General features: G+C 35.2%; 1 protein-coding gene across 1 annotated transcript in view; it reads right to left on the bottom strand.

Moving 5' to 3' along the window:
- Positions 1-990: 990 nt before the first annotated feature.
- Positions 991-13,848, bottom strand: part of Qrsl1 (glutaminyl-tRNA amidotransferase subunit QRSL1) — a 30,099-nt gene continuing 17,241 nt past the window's right edge. Inside the window, exons 6-11 of the mRNA XM_015499778.2 lie at positions 12,088-12,263; positions 11,893-12,005; positions 9,681-9,873; positions 8,875-8,992; positions 3,370-3,575; positions 991-1,259 (exon numbers count right to left, since the gene is read on the bottom strand). Of these exons, the coding sequence (XP_015355264.1) occupies positions 1,039-1,259; positions 3,370-3,575; positions 8,875-8,992; positions 9,681-9,873; positions 11,893-12,005; positions 12,088-12,263 (1,027 nt within the window). The 3' untranslated portion in view covers positions 991-1,038. The remainder of the gene's footprint in view (positions 1,260-3,369; positions 3,576-8,874; positions 8,993-9,680; positions 9,874-11,892; positions 12,006-12,087; positions 12,264-13,848) is intronic.

Here is a 13,848-nt window from a genome sequence, read left to right as displayed (position 1 = left end):
CAAATACTGAATACAAATCATCATTAAGTCTCTTTGGGCTCAAGAGAAATAGAGAAAATTTATAAAGACAGTCAAGAGGATTAGGAAACTATGAGGAAGAGAGAATCTGGGTAAAGCAGGCTCTTGCCAGGGCCTCTTTGGCATCCTCACCAGATGATCTGCAAGTGTTTCAAATGATATGTTAACTTACACATTTTGAATCTTTCTCACTAAAACCATGCTCCGCCATTACCAACTTTCTAGTCCAATATGGTCTGATAGATTACAACAAATGTTTCTAAGACCTCAACAAGCTCAGGTGTGATCAGTAAATAGAATAAACTCAACACAGCACGGAGTTGTTCTGGCTCCTAAGCACAGGCTCTGGGATAGCAGAAGTAAAAATTTAACGGTAAGAAAGAAAGGGAAAAAAATTCTCGGTCACTTTAGTTCTATTCTTAGAGAAATAAACGGAGTGTCTGCACCTGGGGCTCCTCCCTAGAGAGGCATCCCCCAAAGTTTTGCATGACTCTGGGTCCTGGTGGGTTGCACTTCCTCCTATGAGCAGAACTTCTCTCCCACCTGCTTTGTACAGTACTCAAAAGAAAATATATTGCTTGATTGCTTTTGTGTGGTTTTTAACGCTCCCTCAAGCAGCCTCTACTGCTTGAGGAGAGGTCATGTAGGTTATCTCCAGAGGTACAACTACCGTTTTTGTTAGTGCTTTAGTTATAAAGATACGTGTTTTGAGAGGTTTTTTCCTAAGCTTATTTTTACTATAAATTCTGTTCTTTTTAATGAACATTTTTGCAGAATGTACTGTTTTTCAGGAATATATATCTGGCGTTATAGTAGAAATCCTGTACTTTATACTTATCAGATATTTAATAAATGTAGACAGATTATTATAATTAATTAATTACATCAGAGGAATTTTAAAAATGATTCCAGGCAATGACTGTGTTAACAATGAACCTAATTACAAGAATTGAGCAAGATCATTTGATTCTCTTGAGTTAGAATCTTTAAGTCATTTTAATTTGCATGATACATTTATCGTTACTGTTTCAGAGAAACAGAAGCTAACTTTTCATTTTCAAGGCTTAATGAACAATTATCCATGAGCTGCTGAAGTTGAATAACAGGAAACTGTACTTGTTTTTCAAACCATTTAGCCACTGAAAGAAGCTGCTGATCACAAAATGCACGTCCAATAAACTGCAGTCCTATTGGCAACCCTTGGCTTGAGAGGGCCATAGGGACATTCACTGCAGGTAATCCTGAGGAAAAGAAGAAACCCATTAGTTGATTAATTCTCCATCTTAAGAAACAGAGACATCTTCTATTTTCTAGTGCTAGGAGGTAAAAGCAGAATAAAGTTTAAAAAAATAAATACTATACTCTGTATTTTGCACGATGCTTTGTTTACTTAATAATGGGTCTTAGAAATCATTCTTTCAGTTTATAGAGACCTTCATTCTTTTTTATACCTGTATAGGATTCCACTATGTGGTTTTGCCATAATTCATTCAACCAGTCTTCTATGATTGGGCATTTAGGTTGTTTTTAATATTCAGCTATTTCATATAATGCCCCAGTATATAATAATTGTGTACATGCTTTTTGCTATTCTTGAAAGTTTCTTAGATAAAGAGGGATTGCTTCATCAAAGGATAAATGAATGTGTTATTAGAAATTCCACTTCAAAGTAGCTGTTCCAATTTGAATTCCCATCAGAAAAAATACGTCTTCTTTGCCTACAGTCTTGCCAACAGAGTTTGTTGTTGAGCTTTGGAATTTTTTCCCATCCATTAGATAAGAATGGTAGTCTGAATTTAAGGTTTGAAGCAGAAAAAGTACAAGATCACAGAATATCCTGTTATGCCATTAAAAAAAGTTTTTAAAAAATGGGAAAGGGTTTAAAGAACACCTATAACTTGAAGGGATCCCTATTGGCTAAATTTAGGACAATTCAAGTATCAAAAACAATGACAATAATTGTTTATAATACATTCAGTTTTTTAAAAAGAGGAAAGCTCTTATATAGAGAAGTCTGCTAGTTAATAAATGGATGCTAAAACTGGGTTCAAGGTTATTGGGGAAGAAGATATTCACATGGTCCCAAGAGTATTACTTCATAAGTTGCTTACAAATCATAAAAGGAAAAACGTACCTTATCTACTTAACCAAGTGGGACAAAATGATAGTAACTCTTTCCTGATATGAAAAGTGTGTACTGTTTGTGCCAAAAATGTTTAACTTGACCCAATTAGAAAGAAACAATGTGACGAAATCCAGATTGTGAATGGGGTATCCTATAGGACAAGTAGACTGAACTCTTCAAAAAAACAAAAAACTTATTAAGAGAAAACATTTTAAAGATGGATGATTTCTCATTAAAAACTAACCAGGACAGAAGAAAGTGGCATGACATTTTCTTGTGCCAAAGGTAAGAACCAGTGAACCAGAATCCTATTCCTGCAAAAGAGTCTGCAAAAGTGAAAGGGAAATTAAGACATTTTTGCAAATCTGAGACAATCTGCTGCCATCAGGAACTATCTTAAAAGAATGGCTCAAACAATTTCTCTAAACAGGAAGAATGTGTTAAAAGAATCTTCATACTTTAGGAAGGAAGACTAATTGTAGACACCAGAAATGTGGGTAAATAAAATAGACTTTCCTTTTTCTTAAGTTTTCTACACGTTTGATGATTGAAAAAAATTATAACAGAGCCTGATATGGTTGTAAAAACATCAGACATGGGGGGTGATGCTCTAGATTTTAAAAAGATTATTGTAAACAAATACAATATGACCAGGGAAAAAAACAATATATGAAATTTTTTTGGTACAACTAAGAAAATGTGAATAAGAAGTATAATCAGATTATTACTGAATTGTTAGTTTTCTGAGGTGTGTCAATGGAATTGTGGTTATGTAGAATGTCTTTATTATTAGAAGATTCATGCTAACTTATTTAGGAGTGAAGTGTCATGATATCTGAAACTTTCAAAATGATTCAGTTAAAAGGTGTGTGTGTGTGTGTGTGTGTGTACAGACAGAGAAAGAAAATGAGGTAAAATGTTAACAAGGATGAATCCTGGAGAACGGCATATCAATGTTCATGACATCATCATTTTTCACTTTTTGAAGGTTTTAGTATTTTCAAAATAAAAGTTAAAAAATACAAAGTATATCGGTTCAGAAGGTTTGTGTGTTTTTGTGTGTATATATGGTTGTGTGCATAAGAATGCATGCACACACACTTCTAAGTATTTCAGAAGGATAGGCTGTTTCTTTATGGGAACAATCTAGCTAGAACCTAAATTGAAGACCAGGGCACCTGCCTAAGAATTTGAAGAAAACCAAAACACTCTTGAGGGACTCTCACCTGCCATATTTACAGCCTGTGTAAAAATATCATCCTGGGCACTTCGTGTTCTGTTGTCTTCTTTGATAAACTCCAAGTATGGTACTGCCTCATGCAGGGTGGTGGGGGTTAGCAAGACATCCACTCCAGAGTTAAAAACATTCACAAAATCATTGGCAATGAGGCGCCTCACCTTCTGTGCTTTGATGAAATAATTCTCATAGTTTCTGTGGGGGAAAGAAATGATACTTTAAGGACTTCGTCATTTTTTAAAAATCATTTCTCTTATATTAGGCTTCTTAGAGAACCACTGGTTTCTTGGCTTTTATGAGTGAGCATCATTAAGATTCTTAACACATAAAGGTGAGTTTTGTTCAACTCTGCTGTTTCTTTGAAACTTTATACATCCGGCATTTAATCAATCAGAATTCACAACTAGGTGCAATTTCACACATATAATCACAAAATATCAGTACTTCCAGAGACATTGCTAAACAAGAACATTCATTTGGGGGTGAAGAAAATCAGGTGCATAGCCATTAAATAAATTTCCAAAAGTCAGAAAGCCAGGCAGTGGTAAAGGAGATAAGAACACAGGTCTCTAGAGGCTCACCCAAGCTTCTTTCTATTATAATGTCTCATTTCATCTATTGTAAAATGATTCATTATAAGGACTCTCAAATTTTTAAGATTCTTGTATGCTTTCTGAATTCGACACTGGGAAACACACCTAGAAGGAAGGTTCTATGAACAGAAATTGGGAAAAGCATGCAGTGTTGAAATCCATGAATAGTGTAGTTAGAGAGTAAAGATATGAGATTCAAGTAAACATGCTTAATTTACTAAAAGATTAGGATAAATGCTACATATAAAAGCGATCTTACGTCAATGAAGCAAAGAAAGGAAAGAAAACTTTTCAGATCCTTCTGAAGTTACTGAAGAAGGCTGACAAAAGAACTGTTTTAAACCTCAATTTCCTCTACTGTAAAAATGGATATAATATCTCCAGGCTCACCAAGGACCAAATAAAATGAGATAAAAATGTGAAATCTTTCTTACTCTAGAAAGATTTACAGAGTGCTGTAAAAAGCAGATTCCTTACTATCTCCATCTGACTACAGTGTCTACAGAGCTATGAATACAGGTATCACATGGAATTTACACAATATGTGGGGCATGGTGGCACATGCCTACAATCCCAGCTATTAAGAGGCAAAGGCAGCCTTAGCAATTCAGTGAGACCCTGTCTCAAAATGAAAAAGAAAAAGACTGGAGATACAGCTCAGTGGTAAAGTGCCCCTGGGTTAAATCCACACTATATCAAACCAAACCAAACAAACTGTACAGCAACAACAAAGAGTTGTTGTTTTAAATATTATATTTGGGCTGGGGATATAGCTCAGAGGTAGACTGCTTGCCTAGCATGTGCCTAGCAAGGCCCTGGATTTGAGCCCCAGCACCAACTCCAAGTACACACAAATTAATAGCATTCCCCAAACCCAAATTTTATAAAACTAATATTTTCTATTAATTTCCTTCCCATTTCATTTATTTAATCTTTTTGGTACTAGGGATTGAACCAAGGGTGCTCACCCCCCACTGAGTCACAACCCCAGTCCCCCATTTTTTTCTAAATTTTAAAATTTTGAGACAGGGTCTCATTAAGTTGCTAAGGCTAACTTTGAACTTGCCTCCTCCTGCCTCTGCCTCCTGAGCCTCTGGGATTACGGGTGTTTGTCAATGTTCCCAGGCCCTTCCTACTTTAAAAATAGTTGAAAAATAGAACTGCTTCCATACATGATAGAGTACAGGGATGAGATTTATCCTGTCTTCTTAACCCCAAAACTGAACAAAATATGTGAAACAACCATTTCCAGATATTAGGTACAGGGCATTTGGGAGAGAGTGCACTGAGAGGAGAGGCAAATGTTTCCCCAGCTTAATGCCTGGAGGTACTTTTCAGGCCTTAGTCCAGAGAGGAAGGACATATACACAGTCATGGTGGATGAATCAGAAGTTCAGGGAGAAAAAGCCAGCAGCAATTTTCAAGGCAGTATTGAATTGGAGAGTGGCACACAGAGAGTGTAAGAGATGTGTGGAAAGATTCCCTCAAGTCTCTGGCCCAGTATTGGCCTGTGCATGAATAAGAAGACACCCCCAAAGTTGAGGAAAGAATCATCAAAAAGCAGGAGGTCAAACAATTCCTAAGCTCAACAGAGCTGGAAATAGTGTGTGTTCTTAACAGCTAAAGTGGAAAGACCTCAAAATACACACAGCACCTGGGAAAATCTTCAGGATATTGCCTTAGAGTTAAATTAGCCCTACTCTAAAGGTTTTCTGGATTTACACTATTAGAGCTTAAAAGGAAGGCTTGAAAGGATCCAAAAGATTCCAAGTAACCACATCTTAATCTAAATACTGTTTAAAAGAAACAACAAAAACCTAGCACATGACAATGTAAAATTCAATGTCTAGGCATACAAAGAAGCAGAAGAAACATGATTCATAAGGAGGGGGAAAAATAGTTCATATAAAAAGGAATCTGAATAGAAATGACAGAAATGTTGGAAATAATAGCTAAGAACATAAAAAAGGCATGTTCTATATGTTCAAGATGGTATAAGAAAACAAAATGATAAAGAAACTGAAGAGCCAGGTGTGATGGTGCACGCCTATAACCCCAGCAGCTCAGGCTGAGGCAGGATAATCATGAGTTCAAAAACCAGCCTTAGTAACAGTGAGGTGCTAAGCAAATCAGAGAGACAAAATACAAAATAGAGACAAAATACAAACATACAAAATAGGGTTGGGATGTGGGTCAGTGGTTGAGTGCCCCCAAGTTCAATCCCCAGTATCAAAAAAAAAAAAAAAAAGAAAAAGAAACTGAAGAGATAAAAAGACCTACTTGGAAATTCTAGATCTTAAAAGGACAAAATATGAAATGAAAAATACACCAGATGGGATTGACAGACCATTGATACTACAGAAGAAAAGATCGGTGGATCTCAAAATTGTAATGGAAACTATCTAAAAGGAAGCACAGAGAGAAAAAGACTGGGGGAATGAGCCATGAGACAACACCAGCAGATTAACATACATATAAATGGTGTCCCAGAGGAGAGGACAGAAAAAATATATTAAGAAATAAGGGTCAAAATTTCCCCAAATTTATTAAAACTATAAACACACAGATCCAAAAAGTTCAAAGAACACCTAAGCAGAAGAAATATTCAAGAAACCACACCAAGGCACATCTTAAATTCCTAAAAACCAATGGTAAAGTGAAAATGTTAAAACTAATCAGAGGGACAAACAAAGTTACATTATACATAAGGAACTAAGATAAAAAAAAAAATAAGACCTCTAGAAACTATGCAGGCCATAACACAGTGGAACAAAACCTTTAAAGAACTGAAGGAAAATGCTAATGTCAATTTAGAATTTTATATCCAATAAAGTATCTTTCAAAAATTAAAGACAAAACAAAAACCTTAACATATAAAGCTGAAAGATTTCACTGATAGCAGGACTACACTATACGAAATGTTAAAGGAAGTTCTTTAGGCATAAATAAAATGATAACACAAGAAAATCTGGATACACAAAACACAGGGAAAAGCACCAGAAATAATTATGTAGGAAAATAAAATGACTCTTGGCTGGGTGTGGGAGTATATGCCTGTAATCCTGGTGGCTCAGGCTGAGACAGAAGGATCATGAATTCAAAGCCAGCCTTGGCAACTTAGCAAGGCCCTAAGCAACTTAAGGAGACCCTGTCTCTAAATAAAACACAAAAAGGTCTGGGGATGTGGCTAAGTGGTTAAATGCCCTTGGTACCAAAAAAGCAAAACAAAACAAAAAGCCCTATTTTTCCTCATTTTTAAAAATATCTCTTTAAGATAAAAGTTTATAGATTAATGAAAGAAGGCAGGAAAAGAGGTTAAGAGAAAGAAAGAACACATGGAATAAATAGAAGACGATAACAAGAAGTAGACTTAAATGTGGTTCAAAAGTAAATATTTATGCAAATAATAAAAAAAAAGTTGGGCACAATGGTACACACCAGTAATCCCAGCTACCCCAAAAGCTGAGACAGAAGGATCTTAAGTTTGAGACCAGCCTGGAGACCCTATCTCAAAATGAAAAAGGGGTGGAGGGTGTAGTTCAGTGACAGAGTGCTTGCCTACCACGAACAAAGCTCTGGGTTTTATTCCCAGTACAGCAAAATAAATAAATAAATAAATCTGGGATTCCTAACTCACAGAAGTAAAAATGTTAAGACTTTTTCTATATCTTTCTTTCTTCTTCTTCTTTTTTTTTGAGAGAGAATTTTAATATTTATTTTTTAGTTTTCGGTGGACACAACATCTTTATTTTATTTTATTTTTTTAATGTGGTGCTGAGGATCGAATCCAGCGCCCCGCACATGCCAGGCGAGCGTGTTACCGCCTGAGCCACATCCCCAGCCCAAGATTTTTTCTATTTCTGGACATACAAGTTGACTTTTAAGACAAAAAACAACAAGTGCCCCAAATCCCATTTTTTCTATCACTCATGTTCACCTTTACCCACCCCACAAAACAAAAACAAAAAAACAAACAAGTCAATCCAAGAAGCTACGGATACTATCAGTAATTCTTCCTTTTCTTAATAACCCCAGCTGGTATTCATGGAAGAAGCTTGCAAACTTCTCTCCTTCGATATTTTTTAATGCTGTTACAGTGACCTATACAATCAATCAACTTTTGTCTTGACACATTCAATATGATTCTAATCAGTAATACATGGCAAATGTAACATCTTTACCTTAATAAAGTCTCTGCTTAGAAAACTTCTTCACAATATTTCATTTTTCCTACTCCTACATCATTACAAATGTCTGGTCAATATGGAAAAGAGTCTTTTAATATGAGATATAATTAAGTAATCTGGAAAAAAAATGATCTTAACTTTGGCTTTGAGGGGATGCACAGATGAATAAAATGCTTTCTGCCCTTGAATACATGGAGTAAAACTTCAAAAAGCTACTCATTACAATAACCATTCTTGCTTATTCATATTTCTCACGTCCTCTAGACTCTATCTATTGTGAATCCTATTCACAAGATCTTGAATAAACTTACATTAGAGAAAATTTAAGTAAGGGTCACAGTATTTTGGAATTCTTTTTTGAAGTAAACAGATAAATTTTTCAAGAGATCACACTGTAAGTCTATGTTTAAGACTCTAACAATAAGCCAATGCACAATAACAGCCAGAGGATAAGTAATGAGGCTAAAATCGGAGCTCAAACCAGGGCTTTCTGTTTAGTTTGTACCTATCATTTAGCTAGTGCATCAATTAAAAACATTTTTTAAAAAAAAATAACTAGGAACCAAAAGTGCCACAAGTAGTTCTTTTCTAATTCAAATCATAAGGAATTTATTTCTTTAGTAAATATCTTGGCTTATAAAACCTGACAGACATACTACTACCTTATTCTTCAGCTTTCAAGAGTGAGAAAAATGCTTAAACTCATTGTCTTACTCTTTTAATAAGAAAAAGTTTCCTGAGAGAATTCTTCCTCGAACTACATCATTGAACCCTTCTCTTCTGGTTGCAGCATACATGGCTTCAGTAGACACATTAATGTCACATCTGTGGCCTGAAAACAAAAACGATAAATACAATACTTGCAAAAGAAGTAAAGTTTTGGCTAAAAACTGGCAAAGATTCATACTTTTAAATACTGAAATTTAGGGAACATGACCTTACTAGTTCCTTTTCTCTATCAGTCATAGGACTCATGGAGGGAAAAGAAAATAACCAAGAAAGAAATTTCATTTGCTTCCTCCCTCATCCATCCATTATCCAGTGTCCAAATATTTAATGAGCTCCTCCCATGTTTCAGGCACTACATTAGATGAGTTTAACACATAAATACAAGATACTATCCCTTTAAGATATTCAAGTCCAAAGAAGTGAAATGAACATCCTGAGACATTTAAGATGAATAGAATATGTACAATGTTAAAATGATAAGGAAAAATGATTCACTGATTAATTTTCTGAATCATTAACACTATCTCAGGCAATAATTTTTTATTACTGTAAGTTAAATTTTCAAATTTCATAAGCTGTGATTGTAGGCACTGTGGTACATGCCTACAATCCCAGCTACTTGGAAGACTAAGGCAGGAAGATCGCAAGTTAAAAGCCAGACTAGGCAAAGTACTGGGACCCTGTCTCAAAATAAAAAGGGCTGGGAAGGTAGCTCATTGATGAAGCATCCCTGAGTTCAATCCCTAGTACCCACCCTCCCCCCCAAAAATAAAAAGCCCCACCCATCTTACCATATTCTAGCCCATCAAATCTTGCCATATTTGACGCCACTTCTGATGTGCACAATACATGGTAGCAGACAATTGAATAACAGGTGTGGGGCAGGGATACTTCTATCACTTTGGCTCCTTCAGAATCAAAGAGATCAGCAGCTTTGGACCAGAGAGATCGTACTTCACTTGATAATTCTGGTACAAGATATTCCTTACAGGAAAAAGCCAAGATACAGAAACTGGAGCACTGATAATAGTTTTATAAAAATTTGTATACCAGGACTTTTGGAAATTCCCTTGCAAAATGGATTATATTGCAGGCAGGTTGCGAGAAAGACCAAACTAAGATTGTTTAAAACATAATACTAAATATTACGAGCTGGATATAACAATTAAAAAATTGGAGATCTAGGGCTGGGGATGTGGCTCAAGCGGTAGCGCACTCGCCTGGCATGCGTGTGGCCCGGGTTGGATCCTCAGCACCACATACAAACAAAGATGTTGTGTCTGCCGAAAACTAAAGAATAAATATTTAAAAATTCTCTCTCTCTCTCTTTTAAAAAAAAAATTGGAGATCTAGTTGGGGAATTCATATCTGTTAAATGTACATTATGTATCAGGTATGCAGCTAGATGCTTTTTGAAAGTTCTCTTTATGAATTTATGAAGGAAAAGTGTTGAAACTAGAAAAGTAACTTTCCTAATGTTATATAGCAGGTTAGTAGAGGATCCTAGGATTCTAAACTAGGTCTCCTTCTAAAGCCTGTAAGTTTTCATTCTTTTAAAAGAAGGTCACTTGAATGGAAGACTTTAAAGAAAGTAGCATTTCTCAAAAGTATCGGTCTCACCTGGGGGCGAGTTTTGTCTCCTTTTCTCAACCAAGAAACATTTTGTAATGTCTACAGACATTTTTGGTTGTTGTGTTGTGGTAGAGGTAAGGAATGTTATTTGGCATCTAAGGGTAAAGAGACCAGGGATGCTGCTAAACTCTCAACGTAAAGGATAGTTACCCACAACAAAAAATTATTCAGTCCCAAATACTAATTGTGCTGAGATTGAGAAATCGTTTTTAGTCTGCTGGGTAATTTATCTTTCTAAATGATTTTTGAAAGGTTTTTAGCATTACTATGTTGTTAGATTTTTTTTTAAAGGCCAGTAATTTAAAATTATCATATCCACAATATAATGACTTACTTAATTGTTACTGTAATAGGTATAGTAGAAGGAGAGATAATAATAATAGTAAAGATAACATTTAATAAGGTTTACTATATGCAAGGAATGCCTTTGGGCTAAGTGTTTTACATTAGGGATTAGCATGGACTGTGGACCAGATGTGACCAGTCAGCTATTGTGTATGTGTGAGGGGGGAGGAGGGGATGGGGAGGAATGTTACTGGGAATTGATGCCAGGGTTGCTTTACCACTCATCTATGTCCCCAGCACTTTTTATTTTTCATTTTGACACAAGGTCTAAGTTGTTGAGGGTATCACTAAATTGCTGAGGCTGGACTCTAATTTATAATCCTCTTCCTCAGCCTCCAGAGTCTCTGGGATTATAGCTGCTATACCTGGCCAGTAAGCTAGTTTTGAAAATAAAATTTTATTAGAGCCGAGTATGGTGATACATTCCTGCAATCCCAGTGACTCAGGAGCTGAGGCAAGAGGACTCCAAGTTCAAAGCTGTCTGGGCAACTTAGTGAGACCCTGTCTCAAAATAAAATCACAAAGGGAAGGGGAGGCAGCTCAATGGTAGAATGCAAGTCTAGTACATGCATAGTCCTGGATTCAATCCCTAGTATTGTAAAAAATAACAGAAGTTTTATTAGAATGTAGACATACTCTGTTTACATGTTTTCTATGGCTACTTTTTCACTATTTGTTTTCTTTTTTCTTTTCCATATCTGGCTCTGCTTTTTATTATAACGGCTGAGTTAAAAACACTGTCTAGTCCACAAAGCCTAAATTATTTATTATCAAGCTTTTGACAAAAAATGTTTATAGACCCTTGTTTTACATGATAATCTAATTTAATCCTCACAACTCCTTGAGGTCAATATGTTTATTATCCCGTTTTGCAAATGAAGAAATTGGGTTTAAGTCATGTACTCAAGTCACATGGCTAATAAAAATGGCAATACAGGAATTCAAATCCAACCAATTGCCTCTCAAGTCTATGCTGTATATTTGACTTGACAGTTTTTCTGTGGAGTGATGAAAGAAACAAGTTACCTTTGGAATTCCGATACATAGCTTGCTTACATCTATCAAATTGGGAAGCACGAATGATTTCACAGGATCCTGTACTGTGGTAGAATCTTTGGGGTCATGTCCAGCCAGTATACCTGTAAGGAGAAACACTTATGAGTGACAGATATATTGTTTTACAGTAAAATAATTTCAAGTGATATGGAATCATATAAATACCCAACACAATTGCTGTATCATCCACATATCTGGTTAAGATTCCTGGCACATCCATCGAATTCACCAGAGGAATAAGACCGTGACGAGATACTAAGCCATAGCTTGGTTTGAAACCAACAAGCCCACAGTGGGCAGCAGGATTTCTGGTTGATCCTCCAGTATCTGATCCTAAAGCCCTGGAATTTAAATGGAAGAGTGACATATTTCTAACTATATTTGGTATCTATCCTTTTAAATGTATATTTTTACAGTGTCATTTCCCCTTATTATAAAAAGTAATACATACTCAGAGAATTAATAATGTATAGAAAACTGTAAAGAAATAACTAAATATTCTGAAGCAAACACTGTTAATATTTTGGCATATTAACTTCAACTGTTTTAAAAAAACATTTTTTTAAAATCATAGCTAAGATCATTCTGTAATCATAAGTTTCCATCTCTTTTTTTGCTTACCTGAGCCTTTTACTATGTCATTAAAATTACTAAAGATTTAAAGTATATATAATATTCCATCATATAAACTGGTGATTACATGTTTTATCAAGTACTTTAAAGCACAACCTGCTATTGATACACATACAAATCTTATACCCTCCTTTGATGCTACTTCATATTTAAAATAAATCAAATTAAGGCAGTTTTATAGCATGCTTCTACAACCTAAATTCAGATAGAGCCCTTTTCCTACCCTACGTAGAATCACGAAGAGATCAAATTTATGTAAACATTTATGTCGTTTCCAACTGAAATAATAACTATGTAACACATGACTGTAATGAACATCTTTAAACATAAACATTTGCCCATATGTCTGATTAGTTTTAGGCTGGCTTCCAAAAAGCAGAGTTAATGGATAAAAAGGATCTGTTTCGTGTTGTACGTTTGTGATATATATGATCAAATAACTTGTCAGGAAGATTTTGTCAATTCATATTCTCAACTGGAGTGAATCCAATTGTTTTAATGTTTCAGTACCATCACTGAACACTAGTAGTTTAAAAATTTTTGCTAACTTGATAACTAAAAATTTTATAAAAGCACATTACTGAATATTTTTTCACATTTACTTGTATTTGCATTTCCAACTATGAAAAAGGACTATTCATTCCTTTTTTTCCCTCCCATTTCTTGCAGTACTAGGGACTGAATCCTGTGGTATTCTACCACTAAGCTACATCCCCAGCCCTTTTTATTTTGAGACAGGGCTTTTATTTTGCTAAACTCCTGAGGTCCTCCTGCCTCAGCTTCCCAAGCAGCTAAGATTACAGTTGTGTGCCACTGTGCCCACTTGTGCTTGTTCATTCCTTTATCCACCCACCTACAGAGTATGTGCTCTTATTATTTAAAAATAAAAACCAAAAAAACTACCCTTGAGGATATTATGCTAGGTGAAACAATCCAGTCACAGAAATATAAATGCTGTATGATGCCATTTATACCAGGTACCTAGAGTAATCATACTCACAGACAGCAAGTGGAAAGGTTGTTACCAGGGATTGGTAGGAGGGTTAAGGTTACAGAGTTTCCATTTTGCAAGATGAAAAGGGTTTTTATTTGTCCATGACTGAACTGCACATTTAAAAATAGTTAAGATGGCATATCTTATATGCATTTTATCATAATTAAAGTGAAATTTTAAACAATTATATCAGAAAAAAATGTTTTTCAGTAGAAAAATAGTACTTATCTACTGCAAAAATTAAAATATAATTATAGGATAGAGAAAGTAAAATTTCTCTTAAAACAGCCCCTATAATA

The sequence above is a fragment of the Marmota marmota genome, unplaced genomic scaffold (assembly GCF_001458135.2).
Source record: "Marmota marmota marmota unplaced genomic scaffold, marMar, whole genome shotgun sequence".
Lineage (NCBI taxonomy): Eukaryota > Metazoa > Chordata > Mammalia > Rodentia > Sciuridae > Marmota > Marmota marmota.
Note: the sequence above shows the minus strand (reverse complement) of the source record. Positions and strands in the feature narration are given on the sequence as shown.